The following is a 23,499-nucleotide window of genomic DNA, read 5'->3' on the forward strand; positions in this document are numbered from 1 at the left end:
AGATAATGCTAACTAAACAAATACTGTCAGTGGTTTATGTCTTTAGGTACCTCTTTCTTCCTATCTTTACTGATCCAGACTTTTAAAATTTATATCCAGAACATCTAGTCTTTTCCTGATATAATATGCCCAATATTTTGCTCTTTCCCATAGGCTTAACCAACTGGCAGGTTTTGTTTTTAAAATACAGATGTCAGGTTTAATGTGCAGTTCTTTATGCACTGAGCTGAAAAAATCTAAAATGTACTGGGCCTACTCCTGCCATAAATTTGGGCCTACTCCTGCCATAAATTACTTTCGGTTTTCAGTTGAAAAAGGCAAACTCTATTATGCTTCTGTTGCTTTTGTGAAAGTAACTTTTCTTTCCTTGTTCTAAAATTACTATTCATGGTAGAAAATTTTAGCAAGTGCAGACAAACTACCCTCCAGAGACATCCAATATTAACAGTTTGATGTATACCTTTCCATCCTTCAAGACATATATATGAATACGTGTGTTTATTTGTGTCAAACTTCACACGAATAAATGTATATAATAGTTTTATCGAAATGGGCTCATTATGTGTATGCTGTTTCTCAGTTCTTTTTAAAATTGGTCTTCTAGATTAAATTTATCTTTTAAGTAACCCCACTAGCTCACAGGATTATCAGCATTGCTTTGCATCATGAAGACAAAATTTTTACATTTTTTGAATACAGAGTTTCATTATTATACTTGATTTTCCGCACTACACATTTTCCCTCTAGGAGAGTGTATCCTACTCTCCCCAGTTAAGAATTACTGGTTTATTATTTGTCACATCAAAGAAGTACTTATTATTCATCCATTTTGCATTCTTTCATGAAGTAGTGATATTTCCAGGAAAAGTTAGGGGAGTTAAGGTTTTGGGGGAGGAACTGGTTTTAGCCTAACGTTTTAGGGCAAAAAACTGCTCTAGCTCTCATTGTCTACCAGATTATTTAGTGACTTAGTATTATTGGGTTAATTTAATGGTGATATACAGTAAATGGAAGGTGCAGGAAGTATAAAAGTGAACAATCTTAATAACAGATGGAGATGGGAAAAGTAAGGAAGCCAAGAGAGAGTGGAGCTGTCTGGATTTCCATCTGAATCTTACCTCTAATATACTCCCAACACTCCCACCGGTTCTCCCGTCCCAATTATAGGGAGCTGAAATATATATTTCATTTTCTTCTTTACCTTTGATCTTCTTTAGAACCACCCTCCACCAGGATTATGTCTTTCCCCTTGTCAACGATTTATTTATCATATCATTATCGTTTTTCTCCTAGTGCCATCTTCCCTTTCTACCTCCTTCAGTACTCTCAGATGGTTAATGTTCTAATTATCTGCTTAAAGTAGATGCTGCAAAGTATAAGAAATCCTTCATTAAAGTATACCTTTAATGAATAAAGGAGATGATTTTATAGTATGTAGTAGATTCCTAGAGTAACTTAACATTTTTTAATCATTGGGTATCTGTTATATGCTATGCATTATACTAAGCTGAGACTACAAAGATGAATAAGACGTGGTCCAGATCCTCATGGAATTCACAGTCTAGTATATCAGACAAGCATGTGAGCAGATAGAGAAAGATATGATAAACTGTTTTGTGAAGACAAAGCTTTCACAAGGAACATGGTATTTGAAAAAAGTTTAGAAAATAGGTAGGAATTTTTCCTGAGCAGGGAATTTCTAATCAGAGAAAACAGCTTCATATCTTTCATAAAGATATGAAAGATTAAAGTAGAAGAAATCTTCACATTTGACATCTTTAATAGAGATCAGACTAATGAAAATTACATGGTAAATGCTGAACTCGTCCTACTCACTCCATATACCTATACATTCAAGCTAGGAACCCTCATTTTAGATATAAGAAATGGAATATTCAGATATTTTAATTAGTTAAATTTAGATCAAATATAAGGAAGATTGTCAAATAGGCTTTATGCGAAAGGTATGAAATCCAGAGAACTCTGAATCATCAGCCAACAGACCTTGAATAAATCTAGAATATTTCAGGTTTGGGTTTTGATTTGAACTTTTGAGTTGGGCTTTTTCTTTATTTAATTTGGATTTCAAATTACAGCAAATGCCATGAATAATGTTTTGATGAATTATTTGCCTTTAAAAATCTTTTATCCCAAGATTTTGTTTATTGAAAACATATATTCTTTTAGTAGTTCTCTTAAGTGGTCAAATAAGGCATTATTTAACCATTTTACAAAGAAAAAAACTGAATCTTGGGCGGTGTATGGGATTTTTTTATTGTAAGTCACAGGGACTCAACTCTAACTTAATTTTAAAAAAAATTATTGGCAGATCTAACAATTTTAAAGGTAAAGGATCAAGACTAAATGATTATTTATAAATAAATATTTTATAATTTCTCCATCTAGTGTAGACTTACTGTCCTCTTTACTTTTCACAGTCCTGCCTTCCATTTCTACTCTCACTATATACTTGTTCAAAGCATATGAAAATGTCTTAGTAATTTCTTTTAGATAGATTTATTACTGCAATTATTGTTAGTTCATAGTAGATTAAAGTACAGATTTATTGTAAATGTAGTCTCTTGATCTCCATGGGATTTTCCCCTTAGATTATTATTTGTGGATGAATATTATTACATATTACCAGAGTGACACTACATTCACTTTCTTAGATGTAAGTGCTGAACACTTGTACACATAAATAAGTGGATAGAAATTGAAGTTTCATTATAGCATTTCACTTAATTCTTTGAATTCCTGAGTAATGATGTCAAAATTCACATTGTGATTTAGCAATAAAAATTGTTTTTTAATGATTTATTATGTGATAGTTCAGTTAGGCTCTTTTTCAATTTTGTTGAAATTAAAGAATTGCAAACTACGTGACTTGCAAAAGAATTTGTTAACCAGATACGGGTATCACTAATTTTTTCAACACCCATACTGATAATTCAGTTTGTTGTTTTATTTACCTCTTAGGAGGTTTTCACAGCCCAGGAGACAAGGCACCATGGTAGGGTTCACGATGGGTGAAAAGAATGCCTTTCTTTTGTGAAGTGGGCAAAAGATACTATCAAAGGAAGGTAGAAAAGATAGTCTGCACCTCCTGTATAAGAACAGAACAGTTTTAGGAAAGAACTCTCATGGAAATTGGTTCCCTGAATCTGCCCCTTATGTCTTTACTTCTTTAAAATCTTCATGGACATGAGATAGGCAGACTCCAGTTTGAGCCTGTGATATGGTTCATTATGTAGAGGATGCCTGTGACTTACCTGATGTTACAGATCAGTTTTTACATAATTTCCTGGATGTTAAGGTTTATGTAGTGATGAGGTTTCTTGAATGCTAATGCTAGGAATAAAAAGAAACTCAAAGATTCAAGTTATCTGTTGGAACATTAGAAACTGTTTTTTAAGATGAAGAATTGTCTTTGTGTTTAAATTCCCATGTATTTTAACAGTGTTCATTTTTTAACAGGTGGCCAATATGTTCTACATTGTAGTGATTATGGCTCTTGTATTACTTAGTTTTGGTGTTCCCAGAAAGGCAATACTTTATCCTCGTGAAGCACCATCTTGGACTCTTGCTAAAGACATAGTTTTTCATCCATACTGGATGATTTTTGGTGAAGTTTATGCATATGAAATTGATGGTAAGGATTTATGTGTACAGATATATCTTTTGGTTATTTCATATTTCAAAGTCAAAATTGCATTATAGTAATATTACAAATTTTCACAAATCAAACTGTTAACCAGCCTAAGTCCTCCCATGATACATTAGTTAATCCCAGAAGAAACATAACAAAAATTAATTGAAAAAAAAGTATTTCAAAATTTTTTTTAGCTGCAAATAATGGAATCTGGCCTAAACTGGCTTACACAATAAGGACATATATTAGCTCACATAACAGAAAGTTCAGAGGTAGAGTGGTCTGTGGTCTTTGGGATTGGTTAATTCATGCTAAAGACACATTCTTTTTCATCCCAGTCCTCTGTAATAAGTGTCTGATTCATACAGGTTTTCCTTTACAATTGTAAGACTCTGTCACAAGCAACAGGAGGAAAGAGACACTGTTTTCCATTGGTTCCCTTCAGGGGAAAAAGTCCCTTTCCCAGATGCCTTCTATTGAACCTATTTTTTAATCTCATTAGCTCAGATTGGCTTCAGTCTACCTGTCCAGGGCAAGGGTAATGGAATTACATTGATTAGTTGGATTGTATATACTCTTTTTTTTTTTTTTTTTGCGGTATGCGGGCCTCTCACTGTTGTGGCCTCTCCCGTTGTGGAGCACAGGCTCCGGACGCGCAGGCTCGGTGGCCATGGCTCATGGGCCCAGCCGCTCTGCGGCATGTAGGATCTTCCCGGACTGGGGCACGAACCCGTGACCCCTGCATTGGCAGGTGGACTCTCAACCACTGTGCCACCAGGGAAGCCCGGATTGTATATATTCTTGAATTGTAAAATTCAACTCTGAATACATTCTCTGCATAAAGCTATTCTGTTGTTTTAGTTTAAAAGGCTAGATAACTTGTGGACATAGTTGATACTGCCAACTTTCAAGGATGTTCTTCTGACCTTCACATTGAGTTATAGAATCTTTATTTTGTTAGTTTGTTCATGTTCTCTCTTGCTCTCTCTCACCCATCTTACTTTACTCCTCCCTCACCCCCATTCTGTGTTGCTCCTTACCCACCTATTTATAGGTGATTAGATCAGGGGATGGTCACATAGTAGTCATCAGTTGTTTTGAGATGTTGGTTAAAACAGTGAGGTTTTTACCAGCCTGGTAAAATTTTGTGTTTAATGGCTTCCTGTTTATTGTCATTTCCAGGTTTTTATTGTCTGCTTTTTCTTATGTGGCTCTAGTTTAGTTATACAGCATTGGATACAGTTTTTTACTCTCCTGCATTCTCTTTCTTGGTTATTTGCTTCAACAAACTAATCTGAATAGAGTGGAAATAGATTCATAAAATTTTTTAGGGGATTCCCTGGTGGCGCAGTGGTTGAGAGTCCGCCTGCTGATGCAGGGGACACGGGTTCATGCCGCAGAGCGGCTGCGCCCGTGAGCCATGGCCGCTGAGCCTGCGCGTCCGGAGCCTGTGCTCTGCAACCGGAGAGGCCACAACAGTGAGAGGCCCGCGTACAGCAAAAAAAAAAAAAAAAAAAAATTTTTTTTAGGAGTGAAAGGACCTTATGCATCAGTTTGCCCGTAAAACCATTTTATGTGAAAGGAATGATACAGCCATGATGAGAATTTCAATGATGTATATTTTTTAAATGCTTACAAAACACCAGGTGCTAAGTGTATTATAAATATTTGTATAAAACTTGTCACTAATTCAAGACTATTTAATTCAAATCCTTGCCCTACTTGAATTTATTTTACTTTATTCCTCATAACTCTGGTGGGTATTAAAGCTCTTCCCTTCCTTAATTCAGCTGTATTATGGCTTCAGAAACATTCCAGATGGAGGCAATGAAATGCAAGGAATTCAAATCTAATCATTGTATATTTAAGAGGCACTTTAACCATTCCGTCAACCCTCCTTTGTGGCATAATAAGCTAAACTCAGTATTCATTATGTTTGTAGATTTACTATGAGTTTATCATACTCTTTTCTGGTTCGGGTATTTTTCTTATAGAAATGTGTGGCTGAATCTGGGAGTTTTATTCTTCTTAATGCTCCTCTGGCTAAACCCTACCTTGGAGGGTAGACATAATACAGAAATATATACTTCCTTGTATGGAGTAGAGTCGTAGAATAGTACCCACATCTTTCACAAAATTCTTCTCTTTTGGAATACTGTTAAGTTGGTGTTTGTATGGCTGCCTGCCCAGAAGCTTTTGCTAGAATCTGTGAAACAGATATGTACATAATCAAAACTTCCTTCAAACAAACGTACACAAATATTGACTAGAAGCAGTAACTGGTAAATTACTGTTTTAATTTTTTTTTTTTCTTTCTCAAGTTTGTGCAAAGGATTCCACTATCACTGAAATCTGTGGTCCTGGGACATGGTTGACTCCATTTCTTCAAGCAGTCTACCTCTTTGTACAGTATATCATTATGGTCAATCTTCTTATTGCATTTTTCAAGTAAGAATTTTATTTGGTTGCTTATTGTAATGAGATCATTTAATATATAGTTCTCTTTTTGAAGGAACTATACAAAATTTAAAGTATAAAGATTTTATTGAGGCTTAAACTACTAAAAATTATTTTTGAAAATTACAAATAAGAAAGCATGTATTTTCAAAATCAAATTAATTCTAAATTTGAGACTCTATCTTTCAACATGCAGTTCTTTTACAAATTTAATCTTTATTTGGTATTTATTACAAGGTGGCCAGGGAATACACATGCAGTATACAAAACAGAAAGGCAAATAGAAAATACTTCAGTAATCCCATCCTTAGTATTTTGGTATACATCCTTTTTATATTTTATATATATGAACCACTTTTTCTTTTTAAAAATAATGTTCTTATATTTTGTATACTGTTTTTAACTAAGCAAAACATGAATATTATCCTACATTAATAAATATCCCTCTCCAGTTTTTTAATGACTACCTCGTATTCCATGATATAGACTGTAATTTTTAAGCCAATATGTTATATTGCTCCATTCGATTGTTTATAATTTTTTGTTCCCCAAAACCACATTGTGGTTAAATTTTTTATTAATCCTTATGTATTTCCTTAGAGTGTTTTCCTAAAAGTAGAACTATTCAATATATGTATATTTCGGACTTCTTCTATTTAAGTCAAAATAGGCCTTGTGTCTCCAAATCTCTGCTAACAGTAGGTATTATCTTTTTAATGGTTGCTAATTTGACAGTACATAAGAGTCTTGTTTTTATTTGCACTTATTTTGTTACTACTCAGATTGAATATTTTCTTCTGTTTTTGTCATTTATATGTAATTTAAAAAGCTTAAAATCATATTTTCTGCCTATTTTTCTGGGAGTTTATAATTAAGACCCTCAGCAGTATCAAACTTTGCCTTATACTGTTGCATGTGTTTTTTTCCGGTTTCGCATTTACCTTTTAGTCTTGTTTATGGTGGAGTACTCCTTTGAATCCTTGTTTAGAGCAGAATTACAATAAAATTTTAGTATTTAAAACTTTAAAATGTGATTAGCTAAGTTTATTTTTATTCTTTGTTATTCAAGCAATGTGTATTTACAAGTGAAGGCAATTTCCAATATTGTATGGAAGTACCAACGTTATCATTTTATTATGGCTTATCATGAGAAACCAGTTCTGCCTCCACCACTTATCATTCTCAGCCATATAGTTTCTCTGTTTTGCTGCATATGTAAAAGAAGAAAAAAAGACAAGACTTCGGATGGACCAAGTAAGTAAAATATATTAAGGCAAATGTTTTTATTTTATCACTTATCAGTATCACACTGAAAGCTAAGTATATTTTTTTTAATAAATTTATTTTTAAATTTATTTATCTTTGACTGCGTTGGGTCTTTGTTGCTGCACGCAGGCTTTCTCTAGTTGCGGTGAAGTGGGGCTATTCTTCGTTGCGGTGCGCGGGCTTCTCATTGTGGTGGCTTCTCTTGTTGTGGAGCACAGGCTCTCGGCCTGCGGCCTCTAGAGTGCAGGCCCAGTAGTTGTGGCGCACAGGCTTAGTTGCTCCGTGGCATGTGGGATCTTCCCGGACCAGGGCTCGAACCTGTGTACCCTGCATTGGCAGACAGATTCTTAACCATTGTGCCACCAGGGAAGTCCCTGAAAGCTAAGTATTAATTTTATTCAGAAGACTTAACTGGTTAATGTTATTGTAAAGCCTTTTGTTGAATTTGCCTAAACATAAAAGAATTTAAAGTGCAATATGTTTATCTATAAAAGTAAATTTAGTATTAAACTTACCTTTTGGTATGGCATCTCAATTCGGTTTTGTTAAAATGCTAGTGTAAGCCATAACATTTGCCGTTCTACAAACCGTTTTGACTGCTGTGTAAACTAACACTTTTAGTACATTCTATGTACTACGTGAGACATAATAAACTCTGCCTAAAATTTTACAGTGGCTTTTTATTCTACCAAATCAGTTCTTATATTCTTGTACCTGGGTATGCGAAGGAGAGGTGTGAGAGATAGATGGGGAAGGGTATTTTATAGGAAACGGAGATTCGAAAAGGAGGAAATACTGGAAACTATTCTTCCAACATCACACTGTGAGTGAAGAAAGAAGTAGAAATACTTGTTTAAGGCTTTAGAAACACACCAGTAAAAAGAGAAAAAAAAAATGCTGATGATTTACATAGCTTTATGAACTCTAAATAACATAAAACTCATGAGCTAAAGTTTATCTTGATGTCTCTGTTGATTTTTTTTTTCTTTTCCCTCCTTAGAACTTTTTTTAACAGAAGAAGATCAAAAGAAACTTCATGATTTTGAAGAGCAGTGTGTTGAGATGTATTTTAATGAAAAAGATGACAAATTCCATTCTGGGAGTGAAGAGAGAATTCGTGTCACTTTTGAAAGGTTCAGAAACTCTTTAATTATAACTGATTTTATGTCAGAGTGGGTTCTCTTAGTTATGTCTCTTACACATGGTCATTGTTCAATTTATGTTTGTCAAACAAGTAAGTTTAGTAATGGTTTTACATAATATATTGTGAGACAGTTCCATTCTTTACTTCTAAGACTTCATGTAAGTCAGTCAGTCAGTCTCTTAACTGTTTTTTGACCCTTGTTACAGAGGGCAGAAAAGAGTTGGTGGAGAAAAGTTAAACTGTCTTAATTATTTTAAAACATGTTTCTTTCCATTAGTTTTGCTACGTTCTAAAAGTATATGGTATTTGTGTAGGTACAATAATGGTAATAGTAGTTTATGTGTATGTAGCTGAATACACAGTTTTGTGTTACTCTGATGGGGGAATAAATAGCCTATGGTACAAAAGTGTGTTTTAAAATCTTATATTTTTATTATAATAGGATTAGCACTTGATCCTTATTTTTTTTATATATTTATTTATTTATTTATTTTTGGCCACGTTGGGTCTTAGTTGCGGCGTGCGGACTCCAGAGTGTGTAGGCTCAGTCGTTATGGTGCGTGGGCTCTCTAGTCGTGGTGTGTGGGCTCCAGAGCTTGTGGGCTCAGTAGTTGCAGCACGCGGGCTTAGTTGCCCCACAGCCCGTGGGATCTTAGTTACTTGACCAGGGATCGAACCCATGTCCCCTGCATTGGCAGGCGGATATTTCGAAACCATTAATTTTTAACATTTGTAAAACTCCTGTGTTTCCCTTACAGAGTGGAGCAGATGTCCATTCAGATTAAAGAAGTTGGAGATCGCGTCAACTATATCAAAAGATCATTACAATCATTAGATTCTCAAATTGGCCATTTGCAAGATCTTTCGGCCCTGACTGTAGATACATTAAAAACACTCACTGCCCAGAAAGCTTCAGAAGCTAGCAAAGTTCACAATGAAATCACACGAGAATTGAGCATTTCCAAACATTTGGCTCAAAACCTTATTGATGATGGTCCTGTAAGACCTTCTGTATGGAAAAAGCACAGTGTTGTAAATACACTTAGCTCCTCTCTTCCTCAAAGTGGTCTTGAAAGTAATAATCCTTTTCTTTGTAATATTTTTATGAAAGATGAAAAAGATTCCCAATTTAACATATCTGGTCAGGATTTACCTGTAATACCCCAGAGAAAAGAATTCAATTTTCCAGAGGCTGGTTCCTCTTGTGGTGCCTTATTCCCAAGTGCTGTCTCTCCTCCAGAACTGCGACAGAGACAACATGGAGTAGAAACCTTAAAAATGTTTAGTAAAACTCAAAAATCAGGCAGTTCGTCTAATAGCATACCACATCTGTCATCCCCACCAACCAAATTTTTTGTTAGTACACCATCCCAGCCAAGTTGCAAAAGCCACTTGGAAACTATAACCAAAGATCAAGAAACTGTTTGTTCTAAAGCTGCAGAAGGAGATAATGTAGAATTTGGAGCATTCGTAGGTAAGTTTGGCAAACTGATATTTGTATATCAACGTTATTTATTTTTTAATTATAATTATCACCTTAGAAATAAAAATAAATTGCTAATTAATAAAATCATGTACTTGTGTGACAAGTGGATTACCTTTTCATAGAGTATAGTTCTAAAAATTTTTTAAGGAGTCAGAAGTCGGGGAAGTAGGTTGAATTGGGCTATACTAGTTATATTAGCACATACCTCTTTGGTGCAACTTACTATAATAACAATTGTATGGAAAACTTATTTGGACTTTTTTTTTTTTTTTCCCGATACGCGGGCTTTTCACTGCTGTGGCCTCTCCCGTTGCGGAGCACAGGCTCCGGACACACAGGCTCAGCAGCCATGGCTCACGGGCCGAGCTGCTCTGCGGCATGTGGGATATTCCCGGACCGGGGCACGAGCCCGTGTCCCCTGCATCGGCAGGCGGACTCTCAACCACTGTGCCACCAGGGAAGCCCTAGACTCTGTCTTTTGAATTTAAGCATAGTCTCTTGAATTTGATCAACTTTTGTTGAAAGAATTTGAGTGATGTGTAAGTGTTGCAAGACAAAGGTATAGGGGAGGCTAGAAGTAACTGGAAAAGAACAGTGTTTTATAAATAGGCTGACCATATAATTTTTCATCCAAACCAGTACACTTTTGAGAGTGAAAGGGTGTGTTACTGATACTTACATTAGGATAATAGGGAAAGCCAAGACTCTACTTGGAAAATGAGTATTTATGGTCAACCCATTTATATACCCAGAGAGTATATACCCAGAGATCATTTCAGAAAGGAATGATTCATTCTTATACCTCACCTCAAGTAAAATAAGGACTGAAAATATATTTATTTTGGCAATGATAACATGTTAATAACCTTGGTGAAAACTGTTTCAGTGAAGGAAGTGATAGAGGAAGAAGCCTGATTATAGTGAAATAAAGTACAAATGGGAGTGAATGTAGAGAGTGATGGGGGGCGACTCAAAAGCTTGGCAATGAAGGCAGGAAGAAAGAACTAATATTGTCGTTTGTATGTTTAAGGTTTTATTTGTTTTGTTTTTAATGATGATGTTTTGTTATTTAAATGTTGACATTATGCCACGTGGAAGGAAAAGATGAAGAGGGAATGCTTTGTAGAGCTAGCTAAGCCCCAAGTATTTGTAGAATATAGTGTTCTAACAGCCTTCCTCTTAGATTATTAAAGATAAAAGTATTTAACAAAGAATTCTTAGAAAGCAACTTGGGTTGTTCGTGGACATAACCAGAATGTTCCAAGGTTTGAAGAAGGCCCTCTGTCTCTTCAAGTTAGAATTTTTCCTTCAGGTGGCTTCCCAACCTTGTCTTTAACACTTATATGAGCCTTCCCAGCCTAGGAATTTACCTAGTCACGGAACATGTATAGAGATGGTTCACAGAATGTTATGTCCATGTAAAATTCTCCACATTAGGGCCAACCCCATGGATTATCTAGGTACTGAGCATGCTGATCTCTACTGCTAGGCTATGTGAGTTCACTGTGGGTTTATAGAGACAACTTTTCCTACATAAAATCTATCCCAATTTATTTTTTAAAAACATATTTTAGTTTGTTTGTTAATATATTGCCACTGGTATGGATATGTAGATATAGATATCCATGTTTTATGTCTATATTTATATGTAATATGTATATATGTATAATAATTATATATAATGCTTTTTTTATTGAGAGTAAAAATGATTGCTCCCCCTCTTCTAAATTTCAAGCGGTTTACTTTATATCACATGTTGGATTCTTTTAGGATCCTGTTACTGTAAACTTGAACTACTCATCTTCTCCAGCTTTTTGATACCTATTTTCAGTATTTATCAGGAAAGCTACAGGAAACTTCAGAGCCATCAAAACTACTCACAAGACAACATACGTCACTTGTTTGAATAGACTAGGCAATGACATTATTTTGATAGAACTAAAAAAACAAGTATTTTTTGTTGTAATCTTTTCTTTTTTCTTTTTTAAGGACACAGAGATAGCATGGATTTACAGAGGTTTAAAGAAACGTCAAACAAGATAAAAGAAATATTATCCGTAAGTAAATCCTTATAGCAGTGTGATTATTTTGCTATTTTGGAGTTTAGTTCAAAATAGAATTAAGCATATTTTTCAGGAAAAATACAGTGTTAGCAGAAACCATCATCAGCATGAGAGTTCCAAATATTTGAAGCTTATACACAATTTGCAAAAAAGAAGAAACAGTTGAAGAATATGAAAAAATGTACAAATAGCTTGCATTTTTTAACTGAAGTTAAAAATCACCTATTTAACATTTCTCTTAAAAAATGCTTCTCCCTATATGGTTTCCACAGACTACTCATTGAACTCAACTCTTTCCCAGGCCCCAGAATTCATTAGAATATAACCCTGCTTCTCAAGGACCCTGTGGTCTAGCAATAAAAAGCTGAATATGCCAGTAACTACAGTATCGCGTGCAAGTGTAAGATGTTCAATAAATGTTGGTTAAATGAGTTTTAAAGTGTACAGAACAACTAGCAAAAAGGTGTGTTTCCTGGCTGAAAATTTTTATTTCTTAACTGTTGCTTTCATAAATTACCAATAACTAATTTGAGCTTTAAGGGTAATAACAGCTACATCAAGATAATTAGGAAGACCTGGAAAAGTGCTAAGCTTCTCCATCCCTTAAGAACTTAAGTTGTAGAAATGATCAAGTGATAAATATAACGGAAATAAAGTTTTTCCTAAAACTAGAGCCAAGGAAATGATAGATATAATATAAGCTTTTATAAATGATTATTTCTCATATGATCTATAGTTAATTGTGAAATTGCTGTCAGGACATGTTACTTATTACCCTACATCTAAAAGGTAGACTCAAGTGCATTTTTTATAATATAAATGCTGACTTCTTTTTGGGGGTGGGGCGTGCCACTCAGCTTGCAAGATCTTAGTTCCCTGACCAGGGATTGAACCTGCACCCTTGGTAGTAAAAGCACAGAGTCCTAACCACTGGACCGCCAGGAATTCCCCAACATTTGTATTTTTAATAGCATATATTTTGATTGAACTACTGTACGAAAGTGAATAATTTAATGTCTATTAACTAGATTTTGTTAACTTTGGATTTAATTGGTGACTATATGTAAATTGAGATGTAGTGATTCCATGAGGTCCCTTTCTTTCCATATTTGCCTTTAAGTTTGTATTTCTTACCTCAAATAAGACCATCAGAATGATGTAAGAAATAACGATTATGGAGTATTCAAAGATGCGTAAATATCAGGTAAAGTCTCTTTAGTACTTGTGGGAGTCAAAAAGTTAACTTAAAATATACATATACATTTAGATGGAGGAAGTAGGTAAGATAAACTTACCATAAGACTGATTTGCATGATGTATTCTAACCATTTTAATTCTGTGACATACTTCTAAAGATCTGAATTTTCCATTATATATGATGCCTTACAGAGAAGGAGAGAACTAAATAAATAGGTTGAATGCATTTAGGTAGCATTAGCTGACACGTGATGATGAAAAACAAGGGAAGAATAAATGAATGAGAAAAAGTAATAAGTAGAAAGAAGAACTGACAAAGCTCTACCAGAGCTGGTTTTATAATTCTTAAAGTGTAGACGTGATATATCTACATTCCATATGGGGTTTTTCTTGAACAGGTTTTAACTGAAGTGGATTTTATAGTAAATGAAGTTTTTTTATGGACCTTTGTAACTTTTAATAGAGTTTTTTTGTAATTTGGAATTATTTAAGTTCAATAAAATTTCTGTCACACTCTCTTTCTCCTATATGCGAATACCCTTTAATTAAAAATATGGACCCAGTATGTTATATTGCTCAATTGTAGAGTCCATTTGTGTCAGTGTAAGAGAGCCCAATGCCTCTTATTTTAGTCCTTCCTTATAGTATAATTAGTTGTTCAAGAGAGATGTACATGATAATTTGGGTAGTATATTTGTTCACTTTTTATTAGTGAAAGTAATTTTTTAAATGTTTAAATATTATAGTTGGGTACTTGGTATCCTAGAATTTTAGAGATATTTATTGATACCTTTTAGCAGTTAGTAATAAAACTTAGTCTAGGGGCATTAGTGCCTAAGTGGCATTTGACCCCAAGTTTGACTCTAAACCTGTACACTTCAATTTTAGCCAGGAAAATTCTGAAGGCTAGGAATGGATATGGAGAAAGTAAATCTTTGGAGTGATTATGACTTAGAGAATTGACATGACACCACAATAAAAGGCTAGAACTGCTAACTAGCTGGAACTCTGAGAGTTGTCAAACTCATCATGTCAAAACCTCAAATTCACCATCATCTCCCCGCTCAGCAGACATATTTCTTTTCCTCCTGTATTTCCTACCTCTGTTAATAGCATCAGCATCCTACCCTTCCAGTCAACAGCCAAGTCTACCTGGTTTTGCTTCCTAAATACTTTTTTAGTGCCTCTACTTTTCTCAATCCTTAGTTATAGTAGTTATAGTTACCCTGACTTAGGCTGTTAATTCTCTTAATTTATATTTCATTGAACTTTTAAGGTATCTTTAACAAGGTGTCACAACAGCAGTTGAAGGAATTTGATGACACTCTGATGGCATTTTGCTGTTGTGAAGCACTTGATATATGGTGGGAAATCATTTATAATGAATGGACATTTCCTAATGGTAAATGGTAGATGTTAGGGTTTCCCCACAGATTGCACCTTTTAACAATGGACCTATTAAATGAACTTAAAACAGGAGTATGCTGAAAATTTTTAAGTGAGCAAATAACTTCCTGGTAAAAACAAGAAGAAATAACAAGTTTCTGTGAGTGGGAAGAAAAGTGGTGGCTATGTTTTAAATTTAACAACTGTGAGTACTTTACTTAGAGGAAAAGAACTGTAATAATAGAATAATGAGCTCTAGCTCTTGACGATTAGAGGTTTTGAGTTCTTGAACATTTGTGGGTTATACATCCCTTTGAAAATTTAGTGAAAACTACAGACCACCTTCCCAGGCAAATGCACATATACAAATTTTTTTCTTTTAAAGTATAGAGTTTTACAAATACCTCGAAGCCCACTCATCAGCCCCACACTAGAATTTCTATCAAAGATGGTTCTATGAAATTGATGTGTCATTGTATCAAAGAGTATATATCAAGGAAAATACTTAAGTAAAACAATCAAGAAATAGCTAGAACTGGTTCCAAAAGGAACAACTAAAATCAGAAAGGAAATCAGAGTTGCTTTGTGACAATAGGAAAAAGGTTAGCACTTTTTGCTTGGCTATATATCAATAAATCAGCTGTAATGTGAAGAATGTGAAATATCAAAGGTAGAAAAACTTAATTTTCTTGAGATGTTTAAGTTAAATTTATTTAATGAAAGTAATAGCTTATTGTGGTAGTAACATTTTAAAACTCATTGTTTCTGAGGGGTGGTAGAGGTTTGGAAATATTTTAAAATTACATAGTAGTATGACCTGTGTATAGCTGAAAAAAAAAACAGGGTGAAGGTATCAGATCTTCCGCATTAGTTTAATGAATTTCGTTAGTTCATCTGGAAAAACGAATAGGTAAAAAGAAGAAAATGGGGGAGAATTAGTTGTTAGATACTAAAATATCTATACAAGTGGTACAGTTGAAACATGAATATTTAGTGAAGCATTTTGGTGACTCCAAAATAACCCTTCTACAAATACAAATTTAATAAGAGTTGGATTAGAAATTGATGAGAAAAGGAATGCTTTGTCAGTAAACACACAAATTGGACAACTGGGTAGAAATTAGGAAACGTCTGTTTCATATCGCTTCATAAGCTCAGATGAATTCTGGATTTAAATATAAAAATTCAAAGTATAAAAAAAACTTAAGAAAATAGAAATATTAAGTCAGTAAAGCCAGGAGGGCTTTTAAAACAAATATTAAGGGAAGGATGAAAAGAGATGAGTACCTAAAAATATAAAGCATAGATAAAACAAATATGAAAAAAATTGAAATTTGACAAATAATGACCAGATAGATCTTTGTTATACAAATAGCTTATACAAAGCAATAAGAAAGCTACCAAAACTCCCCCAAATAAATTTCCCCTCCACTTTTTTACTCTCCAAAGAAGAAAGTATTGCTGTTTCAATTTTAGTGTAAAATAGTTTTTTTCTTTTTAAGGTGAATTGATAAATGTTTTATTATTTTCCCTACAGTTTCCTATTTTCCTCCAATTTTTTAAATGAGCTTGTATTGCTATGAAAAAGGATTCATTCAGATGGATTTATGAACAATAAGCAAGTAGGGTGTTTTGATGGCAGTTTTTGAAATTGACATTGAAGAAAATAACTGTAATTTGTAATATACCCCTTGGAGTCCAGGTAGATTAAAGCATATTGAGCTAAATAGATCCAGAGGCTCTTATACTACTTAGAGCAATGATTTGAAATTTACTTCAATTGTTTTAAAATTGTGTATATGTATAATATGCAGAATGATATTCCTTCTGAAGACACTCTGAAACTTGTGAGTTCTCATGCTGGATTTACTGAGTGTCACAAAACTTCTGTTCCTCTTCATTCAGAGCAAGGTGAGTATTTTGACTTCATGAATTATGCTAACAAATATATTCATTTAAGCTTTACAGGTATTTTATGGACATCATTAAACTTTAAATGTATTTTATGTATGTCACACACTTGAGCAGTGAATGTTTCAGAAGTAAGAAAATGAAGATTCTGGTCCATCGTTGTTCTTAACCTTGAATAATACATAATCTGAACATTCTAATATTTTTCAACAAATTGTTTAGACTTAAAAGATGAAAGGCAAAGACTCGCTTTTTACAAATATGCTTTTTTACAAATGAATCGGTTGTATTTTAATCTGTATAGTCATTTAATCAACTTATTTTTCTGCTTTAACCTTTAAAAATAACATACATTTATTTGGTTCAAAATTAAAATACACACACACACACACACACACACACACACAAGCACTTTGAAAATCAGTCTCAGTCTCACACCAACCCCATGTGTAACCACTGTTATTTTTGTTTTTTCTCTAGTTTCATGCTTATGTAGTCATATATGACAATAGTCTTTTTTACCTCTTCATCTTTTACACAAAAGGTAGCATACCATACATGTTGTCCTGCATCTTTAATTTTTCATTTAAGAAGTTTAATGATCTGGAGATGTTTCCATATCATGCTTTTTTGGGGTCATAGTTATATGCGTATAAATTTATTGTTATCTAACTTTTCAGTTATGTACATTTAATCTTTATAAGGTTCCTTAAGAAAAGCAGTACTTCCTTATTCCCCTCACCATTATTTCTCCTTTTATTCTCTTCAAGTTGGGTTTATTCCAGGACTGCAAATTAGTTTAACATTCAAAAATATAAGGCATTTAGTAACAAATTAAAGAAGAAAATCATATGATTATCTTAATAGCTGCAGAAAAGGCTGAATTTGATGAAATTCAACATCCATTCATGATTAAAACTCCTAGCAAAGTAAGTATAGAATGGAGTGTCCTTAATCTGAATAAAGGGTATCTAACAAAAACTTGCCACAGATACCATACTTCATAGTGAAGTATTGAACACCCCAGAAGGAGAACAAGACAAGGATTCTATTTAACATTTTAGCCAAAGAAGAAAAGGAAGAAAAATAAATGGTAGAAGGGTTAGGAGGGAAGAAATAAAACTCACTATTTTTGGATAACATGGATATTATTTCTAAAGTTAGGATGCCTGTAATTTTATATCCTCGTATTTCAGTTTTAGGCAGTATCTGTTGACCTCCCACTAAAGAAGACAAGGATTGAGCTCTTTCCTACCGCCGTCCCCACCCCTCTCTATTCCCTAGCCCACATTCATGCACAGATGTCTTTACCCTTTCCCACCAGTGTAGTTATGTCATGATTTTGGTTAGATCAACACTGGATTCTCTGCTCTTTGAATAAATTTTTTCAAAATATTCAGTTTCATCATCTTGAAAAACTTTTGCCCAGAGTCCCCTAATATATCTCAATCTGCTCTTTTTGCCCTCTATACTTGGAATGTTCTAAGATTTCCTTTCACCGTTCATTCTTTCGTTCTAAGATTTCTCTTCACTGTTCTTTCTGAGGTTTTCCTTTATTGTATCATGAGGTTGTAAATTCTAAATTAGTTTAAAATTTAACATCCTCACTTTTTTTGGAAAATAGGCTTAATTCTAAAGTTTATTTGGCATAAACAAGCAAAATGTGACAAAAGTGGCATCTTAAATGGGGGGAAAGATGAACTATTTTTTTTCCATTACTGTAAAATGATGTTTAAGATTATTAATTGCAACATTGTTACAGCAAGAGATTGAAATCAGGCCAAATGTCCATCAATAGGAGTTTGGTTAAATAAATTATTGTATATCCATTGTATGAAGTTCAGCATAATATCAAAGTAGAATAGAGAAATCCTCTGTGTACTGATATTGAAAGATCTCCAAGCTTAAATTTAAAAAACCAACAACAAAAAACCTGAAGATATATATATTATACTAGCATTTATGTTAAAAAACGAAGATTCAGGGGTGTATATAGAAACACAAAATATCTTTGGAAGGATACACAAGAAATTTGGGAACAGAGGAAGAGCAAGACTTTTTTTTTTCCATACTCTTTTATTTCATATTGCCTTTTCACAAAAATAAATTGAATAATTTTGATATCCTGTCAAGAGACCCGTGAGACTCATATAACTCTTACATTCATCAGTGTTGGGGAGAGGATAAGTTATCTTAGGTAAGTTATATTATGCCTCGAAACACTTTGTGTTTGGTTAGTTGGTATTAAAAAAAATTCGTTTTACTTGTATAACTTTTTTATTTTTTTAAATTTTCTTTTAGTGGAAAGTAACAGTAGAAGGCCATCTATAGAAGACACTCATGAAGTAGATTCCAAAGCAGCTTTACTACCGGTTTGTACATTTCAATTAAACATATGTGTATTTAAAAATATTTATTTAGGGCTTCCTTGGCGGCGCAGTGGTTGAGAGTCCGCCTGCCGATGCAGGGGACACAGGTTCATGCCCCGGTCTGGGAAGCGGAGCGGCTGGGTCCGTGAGCCATGGCTGCTGAGCCTGCGCGTCCGGAGCCTGTGCTCCGCAACGGGAGAGGCCACAACAGTGAGAGGCCCGCGTATCGCAAAAAAAAAAAAAAAAAAAAAAAAAAAAAATTATTTATTAGATAAGAGCTAAAAGATGGTGATATTTTATCTGAGATTATATCTAGCTTTCAAAAATTTTTTAACATTAGAAAACTGACCTCAGTGCATAGTAGCAGTTATGGAAAAGAGTTTCTTCCTGTAGTGAATAGTCAGGAATTATTAAAGAAAAATGTATGCAGAAGGAAGAAAGGTAGGAATCTCTGTTTGAATTGAAGCTAATGATATGAAATTATTCCCAGCCAACTGGAGTAATATTTGATTTTACAAACACTCTTTAAAAGCAGACTTTGGCAACCAAGACAAATAGCTTGGGAGAAAGCAAAAACAGTGCTCCTTTCTAGTCAAGTATAGAAATTAGTGCTCATAATTATGATCCTGGATCATCAAGAACATATTAACTTGGCCCCATCCCCCTGGACTGAACGCTACACATGTACTCACACCCTCTTGCTTGCTCCCACCCTGGCAAGCAAGGCAACCGTGAGAGCCTGGAGGTTCTTCAGAAGACAAAGAAGTCATTCAACCAGGTGTTATCAGCCCCAGGTGAGGCAAGCAAAAGTGATGGAGAAGATTCCAGGAAGCTGCCAGAGCAGGCAGGGGAGAAATCCCAGGTTGTGCATAGAACTGGGCACTATAAGTGGTTCAGTGTGCGAATGGGATGTGGATTCATTTCTGTGATAAACTGAAAGGGAAACCCCTTGGATATTCCAGTCAGTGTATTTGTACACCAGGTTTTTTTTTTTTTTATCTTATCCTGTTAGAAGCCTTTGACCTGCTGCTCCTATTGTTTCACTCATTTCCATCATCTAATGCAGAAAGGAAACAAGAGGATCTTCTAAGTCCATCAGATGCCCATTCTTTTTTTTTTTTTTTAATATTACTGTATTTTTATTCATCTCATTTATGCATGTTCCTTTGTTGTGGCCACAGCAAGGGGGGTGGGGGAGAGGAAACTTTCTTCACGCATGCACGAAGGTTGTGATGTTTACTGAAGATGATGGGAAAAATTTTTCGACACTCGCACCAGCTGAGGCCAGCCAGCAGTGAACCTTGGAAGTGAATTCCAATGCCCAGAACCGGCCCAGCATGGGGAGTGAGGAATCCACCCCCTCCCCGGCAGTCGTACCTTGCCCAGGAACATTTGAGAAAAGTGTTGCCCAGTCTGCAGTCTGTGACCCTGAGCGGAGAAATGCTCACCAGGAGGATCGGGTCCAGCAAGGAGTTCCGGCTGCCCAGTGATCCCAGTTTGCCCTGCTCACTCGCCTGCCGGTTGTCCCAGATGCCCATTCGTTTTTTCTTCTTCTTTTTTTTTTTTTTTTAAATATTTATGTATTTATTTGGCTGCGTTGGGTCTTAGTTGCGGCACGCGGGATCTTCATTGCAGCGTGCAGGCTCAGTAGTTGCGGCACTCGGGCTTAGTTGCCCTGTGGCATGTGGGATCTTACTTCCCCAACCAGGTATCAAATCCGCATCCCCTGCATTGGAAGGTGCATTCTTAACCTCTGGACCACCAGGGAAGTCCCCCAGATGCCCATTCTTATTAAAACATTTTAGAAGCCTGAAGAAAAGAAAAAAAGAACATATTAACTTACATTGTGCTGTAAAGAGATAGATTATATTATTAAAAATCATTTTATTAAAAAAATTATTTCAATGGGAAGGGTGTTTAGTGAACGCAGAATTTCACAGTAACAAATCCTCCTTTCTGGAAGGACTCATCCTGAACCTAAGCTGCACAGTTTTGCTATAAATAAGGTTCCGTTGAAGATGACCTCACAATGCCAAATTACAAAACTTGTGGGAGCCAGCTTATACAAACAGTGTTAGATCTCTGACAACTTGAGATAGTAGAGTTATTGGTTACAGATTATAAGTCTGATTAAAGCCATTAAAAAGTATTATAAATATTTCTAAAAAAGAAAAGATATTACTCAGAAATACTGGAAAATTTGGGAAGAAATAAAAAATCTCAGTTGGGGGTTTCCATGGTGGCGCAGTGGTTGAGAATTTGCTTGCCAATGCAGGGGACATGGGTTCGAGCCCTGGTCCAGGAAGATCTCACATGCCGTGGAGCAGCTAAGCCCGTGTGCCACAAATACTGAGCCTGCGTGCCTAGAGCCCGTGCTCCTCAACAAGAGAAGCCACCGCAATGAGAAGCCCGTGCACCGCAACAAAGAGTAGTCCCCGCTCGCCACAACTAGATAAAAGCCCGCACGTAGCAACAAAGACCCAAAGCAGCCAAAAATAAGTTAATTAAAAAAAAAAAAATCTCGGTGGGGGTTAAAATAACAGATTGGGCACAGCTGAATGGAGAATTTTGCTAAATTGGACCACAATGTAACATAGAATTATAATTAGGTGGAAAATGTGTTAAGCGTAAAGAGATGGAAAAATACCTCTAAATTGGCCTTGAGAGAGTAGACAATTTGAAGATATTATAAATGACTTAGAATTTTCCAAATTGATGACGTATATGAAGATTCAAATTCAGGAAGCCAAAGTCCCAAAGTGGGGAGGTAAAAATAAATCCACACCTAGAAAAATAATTATAAAACTGCAGAATAAAGCCTACCACGTACACACACAAAAGGGCTTCAATGAAATATGCCTGTTATTAGTGATTTCTTTGTCACAGTTTGCATGATTTTAATTTTTATCTTTATACTTTGATGTGTTTTGGCACCAGGCACATATTTTTTTTTAGAGTCATAGAAACAAATATGTATTTTAAGAAAATAAAATTGTCAGCAGACAATTACAATTATGTTGTAGGAAATAACACTCATGAAATTCTTTATTCTACCTTGTGGAATGGCCTTACGGTAGCTTTTATACCAGTTTTTTATTTTATTAGTTCAGTTGTATAAAACAAATGCATATTAACTTTTCAACCCTTCATTCATCAAACATGTAGGATACAAAACAGATAAACAGTTATGCTTTATCTAGAGACTTTTTTCTTTAACTTTTTGTTTGTGTTTGTTTCTGACTAAAGGATTGGCTACAAGATAGACCATCAAATAGAGAAATGTAAGTAAGCCTTTTCTCATCGTTAGTGTGAAAAGTATCATAGGTATTGAATGTTGTTTTTTTCCTGCTCTTTGCATCATCTTTTTAACACTTCTTGAAATTATTGCTGATTATTTATTTTGTGATCTCCTGTCTTTACATAGAAGAGATTGGGGAATCATTTATTATAAGTTAATGTATAAATTTTAATTTATGATTTTATATAGCTATATTAGTCATATTATAACCACAGCTCAAATAAAATTTTCATTATAATGATACAGTTATGATTTTATTATTTAGTCCTGTTTCCAACTTGCTTTTGAATAAACTTGTTCAACAACTTAGTTTGACACTTTAGCTAATAATTTCTCTGCCCATCGTTCTAATCAACAAGCCTTTCTTCTGCTTTTGGGAAGCACTTTGATAATTAGAGCAGTAATACACAGTGTACATTAGAAAGCCTGCATACAGGAAGATCCACGAGAAAGCTGATGTGATAATCCAGAACCAGAAGTAGAAACAAAAGGCAATCTTACAAGTAGTCATCCCCAGAAAGTGAAAATTTTCAGTACAGATTAAACATAACGATAAAGAAGAATCAAAGATAATCTCTCTGTTTTCCAGCCTCGAAATTAGTATTTTAGGATTCCAAAGGACATTAAAAAAGAGTAATTAAAAAAGAGTAATCTTGTTTTGACACCCATTTGATACTAGAAGCATGGTAAAGTTACTCTCCAATGTGAACTGCTTGAGAAGGGAAGCCAATTTGAGGGAATTTATTATATATTATATAGTGTTTTCCCTATTTCCTTCTCTATCAGAAATAGATGTGAATATATAGAGAAGAGAATAAACCAGGTGCTATGTGGGTATGCAGTTGTTCAAATTGTGGAGGTATCCTGGCCCTGAATGGCATTTGGAAGATCTATTTATAATCAGACCTCTTCAGAGAAAAATGTCTTTTATAAGTAGAACTGTAGGATGTAAATGCAGAATCAGTACTTAAAGTTGATGTTAATTCGGCTAACAAGAGAACTTTGAGTTACAGAATACTGACCCATAGAAGTACCCAGAAAGGTGGAGTTGGTCAGTACTCTTTGGGTGTGCTATAAGAGTGGTTTATCAGCAGTAGGCAAAGGGCTGATGCTAGGGTCAAAGTATTTTCTATAGGAAATATTGATGTTACTAAGGTGAAAGCCAACGGGAAATATCAGGATCAGATAGAATGTAAGAGCTAGAAAGAGATTACCAAGGTCTCCTACTCAAGTGGTTCTTTCTAGATCTAGTCCTTTTAGTCCTGAGCAA

General features: G+C 34.7%; 1 protein-coding gene across 1 annotated transcript in view; it reads left to right on the plus strand.

The window, feature by feature from the left end:
• TRPM7 (transient receptor potential cation channel subfamily M member 7) overlaps nucleotides 1–23,499 on the plus strand; it is a 120,904-nt gene that overhangs the window by 80,579 nt on the left and 16,826 nt on the right. The window contains 12 exon segments of the mRNA XM_089907249.1: nucleotides 3,478–3,652; nucleotides 5,974–6,100; nucleotides 7,179–7,363; nucleotides 8,376–8,508; nucleotides 9,278–9,993; nucleotides 11,995–12,062; nucleotide 12,609; nucleotides 13,213–13,235; nucleotides 13,237–13,272; nucleotides 16,466–16,562; nucleotides 18,864–18,934; nucleotides 22,178–22,212. Coding sequence (XP_089763375.1) covers nucleotides 3,478–3,652; nucleotides 5,974–6,100; nucleotides 7,179–7,363; nucleotides 8,376–8,508; nucleotides 9,278–9,993; nucleotides 11,995–12,062; nucleotide 12,609; nucleotides 13,213–13,235; nucleotides 13,237–13,272; nucleotides 16,466–16,562; nucleotides 18,864–18,934; nucleotides 22,178–22,212 — 1,667 coding nt within the window.

Source organism: Delphinapterus leucas, chromosome 2 (genome assembly GCF_059928025.1).
Source record: "Delphinapterus leucas isolate spDelLeu-1000000601 "Yukka" chromosome 2, BTC_Dleu_Yukka2, whole genome shotgun sequence".
Lineage (NCBI taxonomy): Eukaryota > Metazoa > Chordata > Mammalia > Artiodactyla > Monodontidae > Delphinapterus > Delphinapterus leucas.